Source organism: Mustela nigripes, chromosome 4, assembly GCF_022355385.1.
Source record: "Mustela nigripes isolate SB6536 chromosome 4, MUSNIG.SB6536, whole genome shotgun sequence".
NCBI lineage: Eukaryota > Metazoa > Chordata > Mammalia > Carnivora > Mustelidae > Mustela > Mustela nigripes.
Window position 1 is genome coordinate 1,359,998 of NC_081560.1, and position 19,921 is coordinate 1,379,918.

At 52.4% G+C, this 19,921-nt stretch overlaps 1 protein-coding gene across 2 annotated transcripts in view; it reads right to left on the reverse strand.

Moving 5' to 3' along the window:
• The window catches only part of UBE3C (ubiquitin protein ligase E3C), a 110,510-nt gene that overhangs the window by 14,278 nt on the left and 76,311 nt on the right, over positions 1-19,921 (reverse strand). For both annotated transcript variants that reach the window (XM_059396003.1, XM_059396004.1), the window contains exons 19-21: positions 10,487-10,699; positions 2,750-2,938; positions 2,584-2,650 (exon numbers count right to left, since the gene is read on the reverse strand). In XM_059396003.1, coding sequence (XP_059251986.1) covers positions 2,584-2,650; positions 2,750-2,938; positions 10,487-10,699 — 469 coding nt within the window. The remainder of the gene's footprint in view (positions 1-2,583; positions 2,651-2,749; positions 2,939-10,486; positions 10,700-19,921) is intronic.

The following is a 19,921-nucleotide window of genomic DNA, read 5'->3' on the forward strand; positions in this document are numbered from 1 at the left end:
TACCAGACCCCAGCCACGGAGACGTGGTTTCACACGCACTCACTGTATCGTCACGTTTACTTAAGAATATGTCTACATTTTCTAAGATATCTAAAACATTTTTAATATTATATTTTGTTATTTATTTATTTATTAAAGATTTTACTCATTTTATTTGACAGACAGAGATCACAAGTAGGCAGAGAGGCAGGCAGAGAGAGGAAGCAGGCTCCCCACAGAGCAGAGAGCCCAATTCGGGGCTCGATCCCAGGACCCTGGGATCATGACCTGAGCCGAAGGCAGAGGCTTAACCCACTGAGCCACCCAGGCGCCCCTATATTTTGTCTTTTAAAAGTAATCTCTATTCCCAAGGTGGGGCTTGAACCCATACCCGAGATCAGGAGTCACATGTTCCTCCAACGGAACCAGCCAGGAGGGCTGCTACATAAAATGCTTCAGGGGTGGGGCGCCTGGGGGGCTCAGTGGGTTAAAGCCTCTGCCTTCCGCTCGGGTCATGATCCCAAGGGTCCGAGGATTGAGCCCCACGTTGGGCTCTCTGCTTGGCAGGGAGCCGGCTTCCTCCTCTCTCTGCTCTGCCTGCCTACTTGTGATCTCTGTCAAATAAATAAATAAAATCTTAAAAAAAAAAAAAAAAAAAGATAAAATGCTTCAGGGGTGCCTGGTGGCTCAGTCAGTTCAGTGACGGACTCTTGGCTTCAGCCTGGGTCATGATCACGGAGGCCTAGGATCGAGCCCTGCGTCAAGCCCCACATCCGGCTCTGTACTCAGCATAGAGTCTGCTTGGCCCCTCTGTCTGCTCCTTCCATACTTGTGCTCTCACACTCTCTTGCAGGTAAACAAACAAACAAACAAATAAATAAATAAATAAAATATTCGGGAGAAAATAATAAAAAAATAAAAGACTTTAAAATGTCTGTGTGCACAATAACATGAAGAATCAGTGGCTCACGGGGTGTGAGGTACCAAGGAGAGCACGTACCGCACGGAGCACGGGCTGTGGGCATGAACAACGGATCTTGGAACTTACAATTAAAGTTGAATTAAGAGAAAAGAATCCACGGCTCACAACTACAGATTTTCATATGTGTTTAAGATCTGGAGTTTCCTACAGATGAGAAAAAAGAATGAAGGGCTGGAGGTACCCTCAGCCAAGCTCCAGAAGGCTTGCTATCCCCTCGGTGCTCACCCTGCTTGCCGCACTCTCCGCGAGCCCTACCTGTCCTGATCCTACCCCTGAAGTCTTCACATCCTTAATAAGCAATTTAACTTCTGGGCTTCTCTCATTTAAAAAAAAGAAAAAAAAAAGTACACGTATAAATAAACAAAAAACTATTTATTACAGTGGAAGGTTAAATAAATCATATATACCTATTTAATCTCAATAACTAGTTGTAAGAAGAGTAACAGCTTAGAGATACATATATGTGTGTGTGTGTGTATATATGTACACATATTTTTATTTATTAATTTTTAAGGAGACAGAAGTTTACTGAACACCCCTTAAGGGCGGACAGGACAGCAGAGGAGAGGCTGTCTGCTGGAAAGAGCTTATTTTTATTTTTGATGCTACAAAGACAATGTATACTATAAATTATGTATTGCCATAAACTAGAATAGACTGAAATTCCACTAAAGTTACAGTGATTGTTTTAAGGACTTTTTTTTCCTCTCTTCATGTTCCTAAGTGTATATGTGGTTAATTTAAAAAACTTACAAATGCTCAAAAGATACGCCAGGTCCGGCTCTGAACAATCTCTCTCTCTGATGACTAATGTCATTAAGCATCTTTCTATGTGTTAACTGGCCATTTATGTATCTTCTTTCTGGTGTTTCATTTTCCTGAAGGGCAGAAACTTTTAAGTTTAACTTAATAAAAAGGAGGTCCAATTTTTTTGGTTATTCTTTTTAATTGTTAGTGTTTTTTGTTCTGTTTTGGGTTTTGGGCAGGGCGTTAGCAAGCACTGTTTTAAAAGCGGAAGACTTGAACCCATACCCGAGATCAGGAGTCACATGTTCTTCCAACGGAACCAGCCAGGAGTGCTGCTACTTAAAATGCTTCAGGGGTGGGGTGCCTGGGTGGCTCAGTGGGTTAAAGCCTCTGCCTTCGGCTCAGGTCATGATCTCAGGGTCCTGGGATCGAGCCCTGCATCAGGCTCTCTGCTCAGCAGGGAGCCTGCTTCTCTGTCTCTCTCTGCCTGCCTCTGCGCCTAGCTGTGATCTCTATCAAATAAATAAATAAAATCTAAAAAAAAAAAGCGGAAGACTAGAAGCGATCCAATGCATTCGTGGAGACTTAAGAAAACATGGTGGGAAGAGAAAACCACAAGACGCAGAATCATATGTAAAAATGAGGACAGTAAGAAGAGATCCTGTAGTTGTGTGTAAAGATATACAGAACCAAAGAGCAGCTACTTGTTGGGGGGCAGGCGGAGGCAGAACAGGCCAGCTGGGGATTTCACGGGGCCCTCGTGCTGGGCTCCAGACTGTGTGACTGAATCACCGAACAGAAAGCAAATGGTAAGTCCATTTGGAAATACCATCTGTGACGTTTTCAGGAATAAGCAAGCAGCAGTGGCAACTTACCTGAATAGTTTGTAAACGATTTGAGGTCGTCCAGACTTATGGGGACTTGTGCACCAGAAATCAGTACCTGAAAAACAAGTTCGATTCGTAAAATGTGAGGCAGCCTGCCAGGCGGCTCCTCCGAGTTTCGTGGCAGCGGAGGTCCCGGGGGGCACGGCCGGCCTACCTGGATCTCCTGCTGGTCGAACATCCGCAGCCACTCCAGGTTCACCACGTTGGCCAGGCCCTGTCTGAAGGCCAGGCAGTGCTGGCGGATCTGCCTGTTCAGCCTGTAGTCGGCCACGAGGTGGATGTACGCAATCCTGTTGGCACTCGTCACAGGGATGTCTTTGCCACCAAATTTCAGTTCAACCACCTAGAAAGAGTAAAACAAGGGTCTGGAAATTCTAAGTAGGACTAGAGCAAAACGAAACCAAGAAACACTTCCTTCAGAGAAACCCGCTAGCACGGCTTTGTACACGGGCAGCGGAGTAAAAGGCCGTGCGGCTGGTGACAGGCCAGCCTGTGTCGGCGCAAGGACGCCCCGCTGATGGGACCCTCCACAGCCGGGCGTCTTAGTCTGCCTTTCGGAGCGTCAGCCACCAATGCAACAGGTGATGATGGCAACTCTGTCGTAAACATTAGCAATCGGGTGCCTGGGTGGCTCAGTCAGTTGGGTGTCCAACTCCTGATTTCGGCTCAGGTCATGATCTCAGAGTCGTGAGCCTGAGCCCCACATCAGGCTCTGTGCTCAGCGGGGGTGGGGGTCTGCCTGAGACTCTCCCTCTCTCTCTGCCCCCACCCCCAACATACAGGTGCACGTTCTCCTTCTCTAAAATGAATAACTGAAAATTAAAATAGGGCGCCTGACTGACCCCATCGTCCAGCATCTGCCTTCAGCTCAGGTCATGGTCCCAGGTCCTGGGATGGAGCCCCGCATCAGGCTCTCTGCTCTGCAGGGAGCCTGCTTCCCCCTCTCCCGCTCCCCCTGCTTGTGTTCCCTCTCTCACTGTGTCTCCGTCAAATAAATAAGTAAAATCTTAAAAAAAAAAAAAAAAGTTAAATTATGAATCACAAAGGGCAAAGATACGAACCGAAAAATGAACTCATGTCAAAAGGGATTCATTCTGGAGAAAATACAACCTAAGGAATGAAGGTTGTAGGGGAATCGTAAGTCATAGTGGTACAAACAGAACATTCTTCTCTTTGTGTCTCTGTCATACAGTTATCACTATGAAGTACTTCATTCTTTCATTCTTTTTATAAAAGATTCTTATTTATTTATTTACAGAGAAAGAGACAGATACAGGCAGGTGGAGGGAGAAGCAGACTCCCCACCAAGCAGGGAGCCTGATACGGGGCTCGATCCCAGCACCCCAAGATCATGACCTGAGCCAAAGGCAGACACGTGACGACTGAGCCACCCTGGGGCCCCTCATTATTTTTACTATTTTTAAAGATTTTATGTTTAACTTATCTCTACACCAACGTGGGACTCGACCCGACAACCCAAGATGAAGTGTCGCAGGCTCCACTGACTGAGGGGCCAGGGCCCCTCCGGTACAGCAGACAGGACTCAAGAGGACAGCAGTCTATTAGCGATGACGGGCTGTCACTCAGATGGCCCACCCCCAGGACGGCCGTCCGTCCTCACTGGGCCTTGCTCACGCAGTGTGTCGGGGACACAGATCCGGGTGCCTGGGGTGGCACTGCCGGGGTGTCAGCAGGAAGCCCACGGCAGAAGCCAGGGCCGGACCTGGACGCAGGGCTGTCCCCGCCCGCTGTGACAGGGACACCTGCAACCCCCACCTGTCCCGGGAATGGCTTTCATCATTAATAAAACGGTGGTATTTCTGCTTGGTCTACCCAGTGTCTGTGGTTTGTGAGCTCGTGTGAACCAAAGGGGACGGAAAAGCCATCGCAGAGGTGTCAGCCTAACTCCCAAGAATGCATCATTTTCACGTTTGCTGCTTCTCAGACGCACCTGGATGAGGCCGCCTGTGCTAAGAACAGAGACAGCAAGTGAAGACGACGTTCCGGTGGGTGGCAAAGCTTGGGGTGAACACAGAGGGCTGCCCAGACTGTGGGTCACGGAAGCCGCGAGCACGTCCTCCTCGCGGTTCAGCCTGAACGAGGACAGCACCTCCGGCTCCGGGCAACGGCCTGCTCCGGGCAACGGCCTGCCCCGGGCAACGGCATCTTGGCCAGTTTCTGCACCACTTCCCATGGAGGCCCCGTCGCAGAGGAGCTTTCCTGAAATCATCTTCGCCCACGGCTGCCTGGCTACCTTGCGCCACGGACACGACAAGGCTTCGACACGTGGGCTTCTTCCCCCGGTGCTCCCCCTGCTCGCTGGTGCTTGAGGTCTGGGCTGGAACCAGAGGCCCAGTAAAGGCTCTGTATCCACACCTCCTCTCACTTCCCCACTCCGGGGAGACCGTGATGCATCCCATGCTTGCTGTCCGTGCACTACCTGGGCCCCACGAGCCTGCAGTGCTGCTTTCCTGCAACTACCAGCCCTTACTCCAAGTGCACCAACAACGGGTACCAAATGAGTGGGTAGTGAGTGATTCAAAGACAACTGTCAGGTAAAGGACCCCCAAAGCCCCAGACCCCCTGCCTTATCAGATGGCAAGGCTGTTTCCAGGGACTGCAAGGGGACAGCGTGTCGTCATCTCCGCTCCTGTCTCGGCGACGCTGGAACAGCAACTCAAGTCTCACACTGTGTTGGATCGGTCCTGGGGTTCCAGGGTGAAGGTGTACTTACATCTCTCAGTATGAACCAGCAGCTCTCCTGCGCTGCGCTCCCCGCCCCTCCTGAGTGCGGCTGGATAGCACTGGGGGGCACACGGGCTCCCCACGGGCTCCCCACCCAAGTGCGCCCACTTCATCCTCGGGGCCCCGTCCACGCCCTCTGGAAGGGCAGACGAGCTGCTGTGATCAGCCCAGGCTCACGCGGCACGGCAGCAGAACCAGGGCCTGAACGAGGTCTCGTGCCTCAAGTTCATGCTCTGGGCGCAGCGACACTGAGGGACCACCTTAAACCCTGAGCCCTTTCCTTAGCAGAGACATGTGCACAAACTCGTGGTCTAAAATTTCACATGCGTTTTTAGGCAGGCTAACAGCCGTACTGATTTCCCCAAAGAAAGCAAGTTGGGGAGAAACCCTAGTATTTCTGAAAGGAAAATTAACGTGACCTACCAACATAACGGGGTATTTGCATGTTAGAACTCTCTAAGTCACGGTATTTCGTGCACTTAAACCCGTACAGAGGACTGTTTCTGTATCTGCCGTTGCAGAAATACGGAAGGTGTCCCCCATAGATCAGCTGCTTTCCAGAGACTTTATCAGTTTCCCTGCTGGACCCTTCAGTGCAATTAACCCCCTGCGCGGCCACCCACAATCTCTTTATTCAGCAGGAGCTTCTGCGAACGACTGAAACATCGTCACTTCGCACTTCTGCTTCTAACCGGTTCCAGTGCTACCCGAGCTGCTCTAACGGACGCTAATGTGGGCGACGTCTCACTGTCACCGTCTATCCTCAAAGGAAAATGGGAAACACTCCCGCCAGCAGAGGCCGTGGACATGGCACTATAGAACCGTCTGGCGCTTTTGCTTCATTGGTGAACCACGCCAGCGGGCGGACCGAGACGGGGACCGGCGGCTTCGCTCCCGGCGTGTTCATGGTGTCCTCATGCCGCGACACACAAGTCTGACTGCACAGAGCGGAACTTCAGCTGTCTCGGATGGCAGGGGTGGGAACAGACGCAGCCGTAACCAGGACGGGGCTCTGTCCTCCCCGTTCTCATCTCCTCTCCCGGCGCCAAGGTCCGTTCTCCAGGATGCCCACAAGGTCCGCTCTCCAGGATGCCCACAAGGTCCGCTCTCCAGGATGCCCAGAGGTGTCCGAGTAAGACGGGAGCAGGACGCCAAGGTGGTGTCATTTCCCTTATTTCCACTTAGGATCTAATCCACACCTATTTCTTAAATAGGTGGCTTTTTGTTGTTGTTTTTGAAGGTTTTACTTATTTGAGAGACAGCGTGAGCTCATGCATGGTGCGGGGGGTGGAGGGCAGAGGGAGAAGAGGGAGAGCCCCAAGCAGACCCCCTGCCGAGCACAGAGCCCCTGACGTGGGGCTCGATCTCACGACCCCGAGATCATGACCTGAGCCGAAATCAGTAGGACGCTTCACCGACTGAGCCTCCCCGGACCCCACTAAATAAGTAGCTGTTTAAAGGCCAAGAAACAGACTAAAACTCAAGTGCCACGAAGGCAGGCAGAACACCCAGAACACCCAGAGTTCAGCACAAGGACGCGTAAACCTGACTATGCTTCTCGTCCCAGTTCCCGAAGATGTCCCTGCTGCGGGGCCAAGCGACGGTTTGGCAGTCCCAGGATCGAATCTCAGCTTCCTGGGAAGGTAGGCTCAGGGGTTTTCTTTTTTCTTTTCTTTTTAAAGGATTTTATTTTTTAAAGTAATCTCTACATCCAACATGGGGCTCGAGCCCACAACCCCCAGATCAAGAGTCACACATTCCTCTGACCCATCCAGGTGGGCGGCCCTCGGGTGTTTCCTTGTTCCTCATTTCCCGCCGGCTCTGAAATGCACGTGTTTAGACTGCTGTACCCTGAGGAACTGAAATCCTGCAAACCAGGATTTGGAATCAAACACTGGTTCTCCTTCCGTGTATGTCCCTGCTCTTTCTAAAGCCCAAGGCCTCTAACCACTGTTCTCCACGACGGCAGGAGAACGCGACTTGCTGGCGTCCGTCCACCTTCTCTTGTATGCCCCTAAGCTTAGCTGCTGCTTCTTTTTCCTTTTTTTTTTTTTTTTTAAGAAGATTTTATTTATTTGACAGACAGAGAACACAAGCAGGCAGAGAAGCAGGCAGAGAGAGAGGAGGAAGCAGGCTCCCCACCGAGCACAGAGCCTGATGCGGGACTCGATCCCAGGACCCTGAGATCACGACCTAAGCTAAAGGCAGAGGCTTTAACCCACTGAGCCACCCAGGCGCCCCTTGAGTACAGTTTTGATATGAGTTACTTTTAAGGTTGCAAAGCTGATGACCTTTGAAAGCCTGAATTAAAAACCAGCAAAAGAAATTTATAAAGATCAATGGTAACAAGCGTTCTGTAGTTAAAACAGAACTACTCGATTCAGAGATTACTCATCTACATAAGAATGGCAGAAAAGCTGCTTCTCCCTACAAAACAGATCTATTTGTCTAAAAACCAAAAATTAGAGAAGCACATTGGCCACTTTAAAATCTGGTAAAACGAGACATAACAAGTACGACTTCAAAGGTCCTCCAACAATCCGGTTTGTTGCACACGTTAAAAAAGGTTTTGGGAGGGCGCCTGGGTGGCTCAGTGGGTTAAGCCGCTGCCTTCGGCTCAGGTCATGATCTCAGGGTCCTGGGATCGAGTCCCGCATCGGGCTCCCTGCTGAGCCTGCTTCCCCTTCTTTCCCTGCCTGCCTCTCTGCCTGTGATCTCTGTCTGTCAAATAAGTAAATAAAAATCTTAAAAAAAAAAAAAAAAGGTTTTGGGAGAAGATATTTGCAAATGACAGTACAGACAAAAGGTTGATATCCAGGATCTATAATGAACTCCTCAGACTCAGCACACACAAAACAGATAATCATATCAAACAATGGGCAGAAGATATGAACAGACACTTCTCTAATGAAGACATACAAACGGCTATCAGACACATGAAATAATGTTCATCACGAGCCATCAGGGAGATTCAAATTAAAACCACATTGAGATACCACCTTACACCAGTTAGAATGGCCCAAATTAACAAGACAGGAAACAGCGTGTGTTGGAGAGGATGTGGAGAAAGGGGAACCCTCTTCCACTGTTGGTGGGAAGGCAAGTTGGTGCAGCCACTTTGGAGAACAGTGTGGAGATTCCTCAAGAAATTAAAAATAGATCTTCCCTATGACCCTGCCATTGCACTCCTGGGTATTTACCCCAAAGATACAGATGTCGTGAAAAGAAGGGCCATCTGTACCCCAATGTTCATAGCAGCAATGGCCACGGTCACCAAACCGTGGAAAGAACCAAGAGGCCCTTCAACGGACGAATGGACAAGGAAGATGTGGTCCATATACACTATGGAGTATGATGCCTCCATCAGAAACAACTTTTATAGCAACATGGACGGGACTGGAGGAGATTATGCTGAGTGAAATAAGTCAAGCAGAGAGAGTCAATTATCACATGGTTTCACTTATTTGTGGAGCATAACAAATAGCATGGAGGACAAGGGGAGTTAGAGAGAAGGGAGTTGGGGGAAACTGGAAGGGGAGGTGAACCATGAGAGACTATGGACTCTGAGAAACAATCTGAGAGGTCTGAAGTGGCGTGGGGGGGGGTGGTGGGTGGTCGGGGAACCAGGTGGTGGGTATTAAAGAGGGCACAGATTGCATGGAGCACTGGGTGTGGTGAAAAAATAATGAATACTGTTACGCTGAAAATAAAAAAATTAAAAAAAAGGTTTTGCGAATTATGGGACCATCTGAACGTATGCTAATGTACACAAAATGTACGCCGAATGCCCCCCCGCCGACCGCTCATTTTAGCAAGTCCCACCTGGTGGCCAGTCTAGCCCATCTCTACCTCCCCCCACGGCCCCGATCTCCCCACGCTGTGAGGAGACCCCGGGTGTCAGTGATCCCTCCACGATGAGCGCGTGGCATGAGAACGTCCCTAGCGCACTCTGCCTAACAGCTAAAACGTGGAAATGACTCAAATGTCCGTCAACGGAGAGACCGGATCCCCACACTACGGAGCGCCGCTCAGCTGCCAGAGGGACGAGCATGGGCTCCTGGGGCAAGGGAACACAGCAGCCACCAAGGGCCCTGGCCGCAGGGTTCCTGTCCGCACCGCACCTGGGGTAGCCGAGTGTGCGCAGAGCCGGCAGGTCGTGCTCACCGCCGCGGGGTGGGACGGGCCTGCTCACGCGCACCGGCTTCTCTGCGGAGAGGAGACCATCCTGGCTGGAGAGCTCAGGAGGGCGGTGCACCCAGAGCTAGCCGACCCGCCGTCCTCAGAAGCGAGATTTGGTGGAATGCAAATCAGGCCCCGACAGTGCTGTCATCTAGAAAAATCAGTTTCAATCTCTAACATGTAGGGTTTTTTTGGTTTGTTTTTTGTTTTTTTAAGAAGAATAAAGACATGGGCACCTGGGTGGCTCCAATAGTTAAGTGTCTGCCTTGGGCTCGGGTCACGATCTCAGGGCTCCGGGATTGAGCCCCATGTCGGGCTCCATGCTTGGCCGGGAGTGTGCTTCTCCCTCTCCCTCCGTTGCTCCCTGTGCTCATGTTGTCTCTTCCTCTCAAATGAATAAATAAAATATTTTTTAAAAAGGGGGCACATGGGTGGCTCAGTTGTTGGGTGTCTGCCTTCAGCTCAGGTCGTGATTCCAGGGTCCTGGGACTGAGCCCCGCATTGGGCTCCCTGCTCAGCAGGGAGCCTGCTTCTCCCTCTCCCGCTCCCCCTGCTTGTGTTCCTTCTCTCGCTGTGGCTCTCCCTGTCAAACAGGTAGACAAAATCTTTAAAAAAAAAAAAAAAAAAAAAAAGATTAAGACAGTAAGACCAACCAGATTGATCACGCAGGCCAGCGGTCGGCGTCAGAGCACCCGAGGTCCACTGAGAATGGGCAAGGAACAGAGGTGCACAGGGACCCTTGTGGCTCCTGTCGAGAAGGGGCTACCCCCAGTCCCCAGGGCCAAGAGCCAGACGAGCAGCAGCCCCGGGAAGGGAATCCCAGAGGACTGGGGCCGTGGCCCGTGCGTCTCCAGCCCCCCACGCCCCATGTCGAGCCCTCCGGGCACTGGACGGCTCCGGAGCACTTCCACACGGGAGGACACCCGCCGCCCGGCGGGAACAGCAGCGCATCACAACAGCCCCTCACCTGCGCCTCCCCCAGGTCGTTGTTGACCACGGTGAAGTTCAGCCCCAGCTCCTCTACGTCGCCTTCGTAGCTCTTGAGGAAAAGCAGATTCTTGTACACTTCGGGGTCGAGCGAGGCCAGATGATGGATGTCCACATCCGCGCTGGTGCCAAGCAGTTTGGACAGGAAGAAGCCGGCAAAGGGCAGTTCCACCAGCATGTTTTCATACAGCGCCTGCAAACGAGAGCGTGGAGCGCGGTCAGCGTCGGAGGAGCTCCTCTCTCAGCCTGCCCGAGAAGCCACCCACCCCGAGATTGCGCGGAACCCGGATGGACCGCAGACACGCCCCTCACCATGCCTGCGATGGCGGGCGTAGACACTGGCGGAGACCCTCCGCACGCGAGGCCGGGCTGGCCACCTGGTGCGTATGTGAGGGCATCGCACGTGCTAACGTGGACGCCGAGCGCACTTCGGGGTGCCTCGCAGAGCGTGCACGCCCGTGGACACTCCAGAGCCACATCGCCCATGCGGCCACAGAGGGGCATGTGTTCCTGCAGACGCTTCGCAGGCATCGGGGGCTCTGAGGGCTGCTCAGCGAAGCCCCTTGCCGGGGGCTGGGAACGACAGCTCAGCACCTTGGAGCTCCGCGGGCCGGAAGTCTAACTCCGGGCGGCAGCAGGCACATCCCCTTGGCAGGCCTCCTTGTCTGATGCTGCTGACGGTACCCCATGGCCCCTGGCTTTTAGCTGAGTCACTCGAAACTCGGCCTTTCCGAGAGGCTGTCTTCCCTGGGTGCGTGTCTGCGTCTCCCCGCTTCTCTCACAGAGACCAGTCGCTGGCTCTGGGGAGCCCCTCTTAACCCGGTGTGACTCACAGGAAAGGTTCACTGGCAAATAACATCAAGGTCACAGGTATGGGGGATTAGGATGGAACCCCATCTTTTTGGGTGTCACAATTCAACCCACGACCACAGGCTGGACCGGCTCGGTGGCTGCTCCTCCACTCAGCCTTTGTAGCAACGAAGGAAGACAGTGTGTGCACGAGTGAGGGCAGCTGTGCCAGGGCTGGACCGTGCCTAATTCTCAATGTCAAGAAATACTATTCTTCAGACTTTTTCAGCCCCCAGGAGGAAAATCATTCTCAGCACCCTGACCACACAACCGGGGCAGGCCGGACACGGCCCACGGCGGCAGTCTGCCCCACCCCGCCCGAAGACGAAGGGACCAGGCCCTGGGGCTCACAGGGCTCCCGTGGCCCTTGTGCGGCCACGGTGGGTGAGCGTGTGGCGGAACTGGCGTCAAACCCAGACGCCCTGACGGAGGACTTCTCCACTCGGAGTTACTGCCCACTGTTCTGCTGAAGGGCCACGTGCATAACTGTCTTTTTATTTGTGTATGTTAAAGCATACATACATATATACCATAGAGTAAATAAAATGTACAACCTCTAAGAGTACAGCCTGACGAACTACCTGGTTGTGCCCGTGCAGCGGCCACTTGGGTGAAGATACAGAGCACCTCCCCTCCCCCAACTCCCCATGAGAGCTCCCTCCTGTCCCTCACGTCAACCCCCTTCTGTGGCCACTCCCACCCCCAGAACCCCCTCCAAGGGCATCAGACAGCCCTTGTCTGCCTCCTCACTACGTAAGGCTGTTCACTCTTTCACATGAGGCCATGCGGCATCTCTAGCCCTGGGCCTGCTGATGGACGTGGGGGTTGCGTCCCATCTGGGGCTAGGGTAAAGAAAGCTGCTGGACCATCAGTGCAAGGTTTCCTGTGGGTCTGCGCTCTGCTTCTCTCAGGAGAGACTGAAGACCTGCTAACCCCAGGGGAGTGCCAGGCATGCGGTGTGTTCAGCTGCATCTGGAAAGGACATGCTGTTTTCCAAGCACAACCATGTCCCACCATGACCAGCAATGCAGGAAGCTTCCAGCTGGTCCAGACCCTTGCTGATGATCAGTGTTGTCAGCCTTTTTAAAGTTGAGTTATGGGGCGCCTGGGTGGCTCAGTGGGTTAAGCCTCAGCCTTCGGCTCGGGTCATGATCCCAGGGTCCTGAGATCGAGCCCTGCATTGGGCTCTCTGCTCTGCGGGGAGCCTGCTTCCTCCTCTCTCTCTGCCTGCCTCTCTGCCTACTTGTGATCTTTGTCAGATCAATAAAGAAAAAATCTTAAAAAAAAAAAATATCGTTGAGTTATCCTGGTTTGTATGAGGGGGTGTCTCACTATGGTTTTAATCTGCATTTCCCGGATGACCGGTGGTGCTAGATAAATTCAGTGATTATTACTACATTCATCTCCAGATTCTCTGTCCACGGGCTGGGGGTCAAGGGATGCAGGTTTTCCAACAGGATGGCAGATTCATCTTGCGTGGTAAATACGCCTATGGCCTAAAGCTGTAAAAATGCAGCAAGGGATCAGAAGTGGGTTGTAAAGTTTTCAGAAACATTCTGATCATTTTCTTCTACATAGGATGGACTTGGAAGCCCTGACGAGTCTCGTCAAATAAGTTCTGATGTACCCAAGCTACCACATGCCGAAGCCAGCTCCAGGCCAGGTGCCGCGCTCAGCACACACCAGCTGTCTCCCCTCCATCTGGCCTATCTGGAAGGTCTCCTAAGCAGAAAGCAAGAGTCCCTCTTCTACAGAAGTCGAGGGGAAATCTGGATTTCCAAGCCCACGGCCCTTTCTGCTGGAATAAGTGTGCTCTGCAGAGACGGGAGAATGGCAGGGTGCGCGGACTCGCCGCCCCTGTGCGGTAGCTGGGGTGCTGGGGGCAGAGCCTGAGGCACACATTCTCATCTGGGGAACAGCGGGGGCCCCGCTGTAGGAAGTACTCAGGGAGCTGTGCCGCAGACGTATGCGAAGATCTTCTCTAAGTCACCGCTGAAAGACCCAAGTATCACCAGGCCAGGAACGCGGCCCCCAGCACGCTGCCACAAAGCCAAACTGTCATCCCTGGGGTGGTCATTCAGCGGTTCGCCTGACCCTGTCCGCACACACGAGAGCTGAGCCATGAGGCTCTGGAGACGCAGCTGTGCCAGTGAACTTACAGGAGACTGGCAGCTCCTGGGGGCAGGGGCACCAGCCCTGCGCCACCCTTGGAGTTGGGCCTGGGAGCCTTGCCCTGGCGACGGGGACTCAGCTAGGTCACGTCCCTGTGTGCCCTTTCCGCACGGGCAACAGGCGGTGGGGGCACCAGGCTGTGCTGTACACCCCCGAGCCTTAACACGCCGAGAAATGGACCCTCACGCAGGGGCTTCCCGAACCCTCCTATGCCCCCGGGAATGCTCAGGTTCACCTTGAGTGAGACCCACACTTTCAAGTCCCTCCCAACTCTCAGGACGGGAGGGAACCAGAAAAGAGCCCTTAAACATGGTCCTGCACTGGCTCTCGCCACGGAACGCCACTGGCACCCAGTGCGGATGAGCCCTTCTCCCCGAGGTGAACGCCCCAAGGATGCCGGGTTCACTCTCTGTTAACTACGTACTTCATGGTGCCCCCGGCCCTTCGGACTCAGATGTTCTCTGTCTGCCAGGGAAACCGAACTGTTACGTCCCTGGGCTTCTATTTCTGATCTGAAGACGGATGGGCACCCAGTTAGTTCTGAAAATGCGGCAGAACAGGACTTGTGAGTGAGAGAATGGGCAACACGGTGGCGGCCAGCACTTAACTTGTCCACTGGTAACGCCAAGAAGGAGTTGTTTTGAGAAACCGCAGTTTGCTCAGAGTTAAGAACAGCTACCGCTATAACCGGCAGCACTTAGGAATCCCGTTATTTCCAAATGAGCGATGGCCTCAAAGCCAAGAAGGTTCTGTCCCAGCCGTCATGATTGATTCCAGGTGCTGAAGAGAAGCGTCATCCGGGCAGCGGACGTTAAAGTAAACCGGGAGCGTAAATCACGGGACGCTCGATACGTACGGTCATTGTTTGCCACTTGTGCATCAGTAACAATAAACCAGGGAAATCCGTTAAATAGATCCGAGCTACCTGAATTTTAAACAGAAATCCCACTGTGACTCATAAAATGTAAATGCTTAGGTGCAATTTTTTACGTAAGGCAGGTTTAGACCTTTAGAGCATTTAATATACAAGCACTAATAAATGATAGCACTAAGAACTCTGATTGCATCAGCTAAATGGATTATAAATTAAATTTCCATAATGTATGCAACTTAGATACAAATGTAAGCATAAATCAAGGTATTTTCTAAACACAGGTTAATTATACAATTTCAAAACTGCCTATTTTTTATGCAAAATAATCCACTTAGCATTTTTCACCCTGGCCTTGGTTCTCAGCCGGCTGAACCACAGCTGTTCCAGAAGCTCATCAATCACGACTTGTCACGGAAAGAATCGCAATAGGTATATGGAAAAAACCTGTAACGTATTTTTCAACTGTCTGTCTTTTATGAGTGTTTATAGCTAGAAATTGTGCCAAAATGATTTGAAATAAAAAGGATTAATTACAGTAGAAGCCTTTTAATATAAGTGAGTGCAGTCGCAATGCGGTTAATGCAAGCCGTGGCACTGCCTGGAGAGTGAGTGGGAGCCGCGCGGGAGGCCACTTCTGTTTGCTGCCAAAGAACTTCAGTAATTTACTACATTAAGAATCAATAAAAAAATAATGCTTTTCAAATGCGTCTCTATCAATCTTCAGGTAGTTCTAAAGCGAACATTTATAACTTAATCTAAAAACTATATGAGTTGTCTTGTGTTAAAGCCACCCTAACTGAGCAAAAGATGATAATTTTAATTACTTCAGATCATGCTAACCTTGGAGTTTAAACAAATAAAAGAAGGTTGTAGGCTGGTAGTGACGCGCTACGTAACAGCTGTTCTTCCACAAGAACAACCGAGCAGGAAACGCGGTCTCCGTGTGGGACTGCTGTGGTTTTCAGGACCATAAACCCCCACAGGGCAGAAAACACCCCTCATCCCTAAGGCCCGAGTCTACATACAACATGCGGCAACCCAGTCACTCGAGAGACATCTATTAAGTGACAACTATGGGCTAGGGACTACTTTCCACCTTTGGATTCCACAACCGTGAATTTGTTTGCAGAAACCCATTTCTTCTCTTCCGAGACACTTCAGGTTGTGCAGAACGATGTGTTTCACGCTCCATTCAAACCCCTGGGTCTTCACAATCCTACCCCAGAGGTCTTCCCACACTGCTCACAGCTCTCGTCAGCACCGTGGCGGCGCTGCCCAATGCTCAGTTCTGCACTATGGGGCCGGGGCCGGTTATCCCCATGTCTCTCCTGCACGCTGTCACCACCTAAGACGGCGAGGCAGCCCCTCCAGCTCCACACTCCCTTACACTCTTGGATATCCTACAGTACTTCTAGAAATAGGGACTCTGGGACACCTGGGTGGGTCATTGAAGCATTCATCTGCCTTCGGCTCAGGTCGCGATCCCAGGGTCCTGCGATGGAGCCCTGTATCGGCTCCTTGCTCAGTGGGGAAGCTGCTTCTCCCTCCACCTGCTGCTCCCCGGGCTTGTTTTTTTTTTTTAAAGATTTTATTTATTTATTTCACTCAGAGAGAAAGATCACAAGTAGAGCAGCAGGCAGAGAGAGGGGGGAAGCAGACTCCCCACCGAGCAGAGAGCCCAACTCGGGGCTCGATCCAGGACCTTGAGATCATGACTTGAGCCGAAGGCAGAGGCTTAACCTACTGAGCCATCCAGGAGCCCCTCCCTGGGCTTGTCTTGCCCTCTCTCTCCCTGATAGACAGATAGATAAATAAATGAAATCTTAAAAAACAGAAACAAAACATGGGGCGCCTGGGTGGCTCAGTGGGTTAAGCCTCTACCTTTAGCTCAGGTCATAATCCCAGGATCCTGGGATCGAGCCCTGCATTGGGCTCATCTGTTCCAGAGGGAACCTGTTCCCTCCTCTCTCTCTGCCTGCCTCTCTGCCTACTTGTGGTCTCTGTCAAGTAAATAAATAAAATCTTACAAAAAAAAAAAAAAATATCAGCAAAAGAAACAGAAACAAAACAAAACAAAACCAACCAAGAACAAAAAACCCCGAAACAGTGACTCTGCCCATTCACGATTCAGCAAATGTTGGAGCAGGGGCCAGTGGCTCTGGTGTTCAGAGAAAAGGCATCACGGAAACCCTGAGGTTCAAGGCAAGGTGCTGGCACGGCCCTCCGCTTCCCTGCAGAGGCTCCCAAGTGGCCTTGAGCGGAGCGCCTGGGCCCTGCCCATGGCCCGAGAGCCCTTCTCTGAGAGCGGCCCTCCAGTGCCTCCCGTCACACCAGCAGCACAGGGCGCTGAGCGGGGGCTCCTCGGGCCACACCAGCCACTCAGGCCGGAAGAAAAGCCTTCCCCGAGGACAGGTCTTCCCTTGCTCAGGCCAACTGCTGGTGTGCACTTGATGCTTCGGCAGCTTTAGTTTACGAAACCGTCCTCTTTCAGAAACCCACAGGGGACCCTGGCGGGTGGGGCATGAAGGTCCAGTTCTCAGATCCTGTCTTCCTCGCCGGACAGCCCGAGACGGAGCCCTGCTGTGGGGTGAGCGGGCGGAGCCGAGCGCCGCCGAGGCTTCCCTGCCGCGTGTGTCTCCCCGCATTCCTGGCTCCGCCCGCTCTGCCCACAGAGGCATTTCTGGAAGACCAGGAACCAAAAGGTTCGCCAACGTAACCCACCACGAGAGGGGACTACCTGGGAGATGTAGGACAGTCGTTCCGTCCCTGCTTCTGAAAGAGTTAACAGGAGTTGAGGAAACCACGGAGGCTCCGTTAAAGGACCCCACGTGGCAGAACATCTTCACTAGCGAAAAGGAAACTTTTCTCAGGTTTGAAGATTTTTTTACCGCACAGGATAGTAAAATACAGACTGAAATTCGAGGATACGGACGTCCCTCCAGGATAAGTAATGTCGCTGTGGCCGGGTGCTGAGAACCTCTACAGGCTGGGGACACACAGCGCGGCTACAGCTCCTCTGGCCGAAACCACCCGCAGAAGCCCAGCCCACGCTACCCCTCCGACACGTTCCGGCTTGGGCAAAATCGCGGCATCGCACTGTGTTTTTGGTAGCAGTTCTCCTGAGACAGGACTCACACGCTGCACAACCCACTCCTTTAGAGTGAAAACCCAACGGCTCTCACTCTTACACAACCATCAGCACAATCAACTTCCGCACACTTTCATCGCCCGCAGAAGAAACACTTCCGTCGCCGTGGGCCTCCTTTGTCGCACCTTCCCAGCCTGCGACGATCACGATCGACTTTCTCACCGCACAGATTCCCTCTCTGGACATTTCAGACGGACGGATCCCTGGCGGCGGTCTCTGTGATTCGCGCTCGTCCCGGAGCCCGTTCTGCTCCGGTGTCCCCGCGGCCGTCAGGACTCCCTCCTTCCCACGGCCACGCTGTCGCCAGTGGTGTGGACGCACCGAGTCCGTTCGGGCAGATGACGAACATTTGACCCATTTCTCCACGTGGCTTTCACAGAGAAAGCCGCCGTGAGCACGTTGTGCCTGAACACAGGCTGGCCCGGAAGGCAGGTCGGTGTGACCTGGCCCGACCCGCCCGTGTCCCGTGGGGTCGCATGACGTGCGCGCGGCTTCCCCGCGTCCTGGCCAGCACCGGGTGCCTCCTTCCGACCTCGTGGGCACGAGGTGGTCTTGCGCTGCGGTTTAGGTGTGCGTTTTCCTGATGACTAATGACGGTGAGCACGTTTTCACGTGTTTGCTGCTCACTCGCTTACCTTCCCTGGAGAAATGTCCATCCGGGTCCTTGGCCCACTCTAAACTTAGACTGTCTGGATCCTGGAGTCCCTTCTCTACCCCAGTCCAAGTCTCGTACCAGACACGGATGCGAAGACTTTCAGTTTCTGGATGGTGTTCTTTAGAGCAAAAAGTTTCTGATGAAGTCCAACCCATTTTTTTCTTTTTGTGTTTCTGGTTTCGTTTCTAAGAAAAAGGATTATTCCCGATAATACTGCAATGGTTAGCACCGTTTGCAGGGTGGGCTGTGCTAGGCTTCTTCTTTTTTTTTTTTTAAAATTTGTTGGGCACCCGGGTGGCTTTGTAGTTTAGGCGTCCATCTTGGCTCAGGTCATGATCCCAGGGTCCTGGGACTGACTTGAACCCCACATTGAAGCAGCGGGAAGCCTGCTTCTCCTTCTTCCTCTGTTGCTGCTCCCCCCACCTATACTCTCTCTGTGTCAAATAAATAAATAAAATCTTAAAAAATAAATAAAAATCTGTTTACTTACCAGAGAGAGGGAGAGCAGGTGCGCCGGGGAGAGGCTGAGGGAGAAAAGTGGACTCGACGCCCGCCGCCCTGTCCCTGGCTTTGACTCTCAGCGGCTGGGCTCCTGCGTCCCTCCCACGGCCGCCAGCCCCGGCCCTTGATCCTGACTCAGGGCCGCCTCCTGCACACTCCGACCTGACTTTGACCCAGGAGCCGCCTCCCGTCCGCTCTCCTGTGACTTTCTGTCTCTCTGCCCCCTGCCGTCCTCTGTCCCACCCAGGCACCCAGTCTTCAGGCCTGTCCTGAGTGTCCCTCCCCGATCTGGTTTCAAACACCCCACACCCGGACTCCTTCCTGCCCAGTGTACGCGGCCCCCCCGCTAACCACAACACCACACCTCGTCTTGTTTCTGCCCTCAGGTCCTCATGACCAGCCTCCTCTCCACGGCCCAGATTTAAAGGTTCACGGCCATGATCACATCTTGTGCCCTCGACTCCCCTGTACCCAGCTCACCGGCAAACACCGCCCACCCCGGGTTCAACCTACCGCCACTCCTGCGTCAGTGCCCCCCACAATGATGCCGCTGCCGGACTGACGTGGGCTTTACGTTATTTTTGTTTTTTTACTGTTCTTGCTGCACAAATGAAGACCAGAGATGAGCAGCAGACTTTAAAGCAGGACCAGCAAGCCCGGGTTTCTAATTTTTTTTTTTTTTTTTTAAGATTTTATTATTTATTTGACAGAGAGATCACAAGTAGGCAGAGAGGCAGGCGGAGAGAGAGGAGGAAGCAGGCTCCCTGCCGAGCAGAGAGCCCGATGCGGGGCTCGATCCCAGGACCCTGAGATCATGACCCGAGCTGAAGGCAGACGCCCAACAACTGAGCCCCCCAGGCGGCCCTGTGTTTCTAATTTTCACGGTGACGACTCAGCATGGCTTAGAGAAAGGAAAATGGCCTCAGTATAATGATACTGATCTGCACTTAATCAGCAACAAACTTATGAGAAGGGACAGCTTAACAGTGAGCGGGCTCTATACTTGACTCAGGAGAAGAAAGAATTTTGCTAAGTATCTCAGGGGGCTAAAGCTACAGCAATACTTTTAGGTTGTGGAATCAACTGAATTCTGGAACATATGTGTGATTTTTACCACACAATCTAACTTACTTGTTTTTATTTCCCATTCAGTTTTGAAGAAATAAAATGAACGTAGACAGAACGCCATGGCCCTGGCGGACGGGAGGGAGAGTGC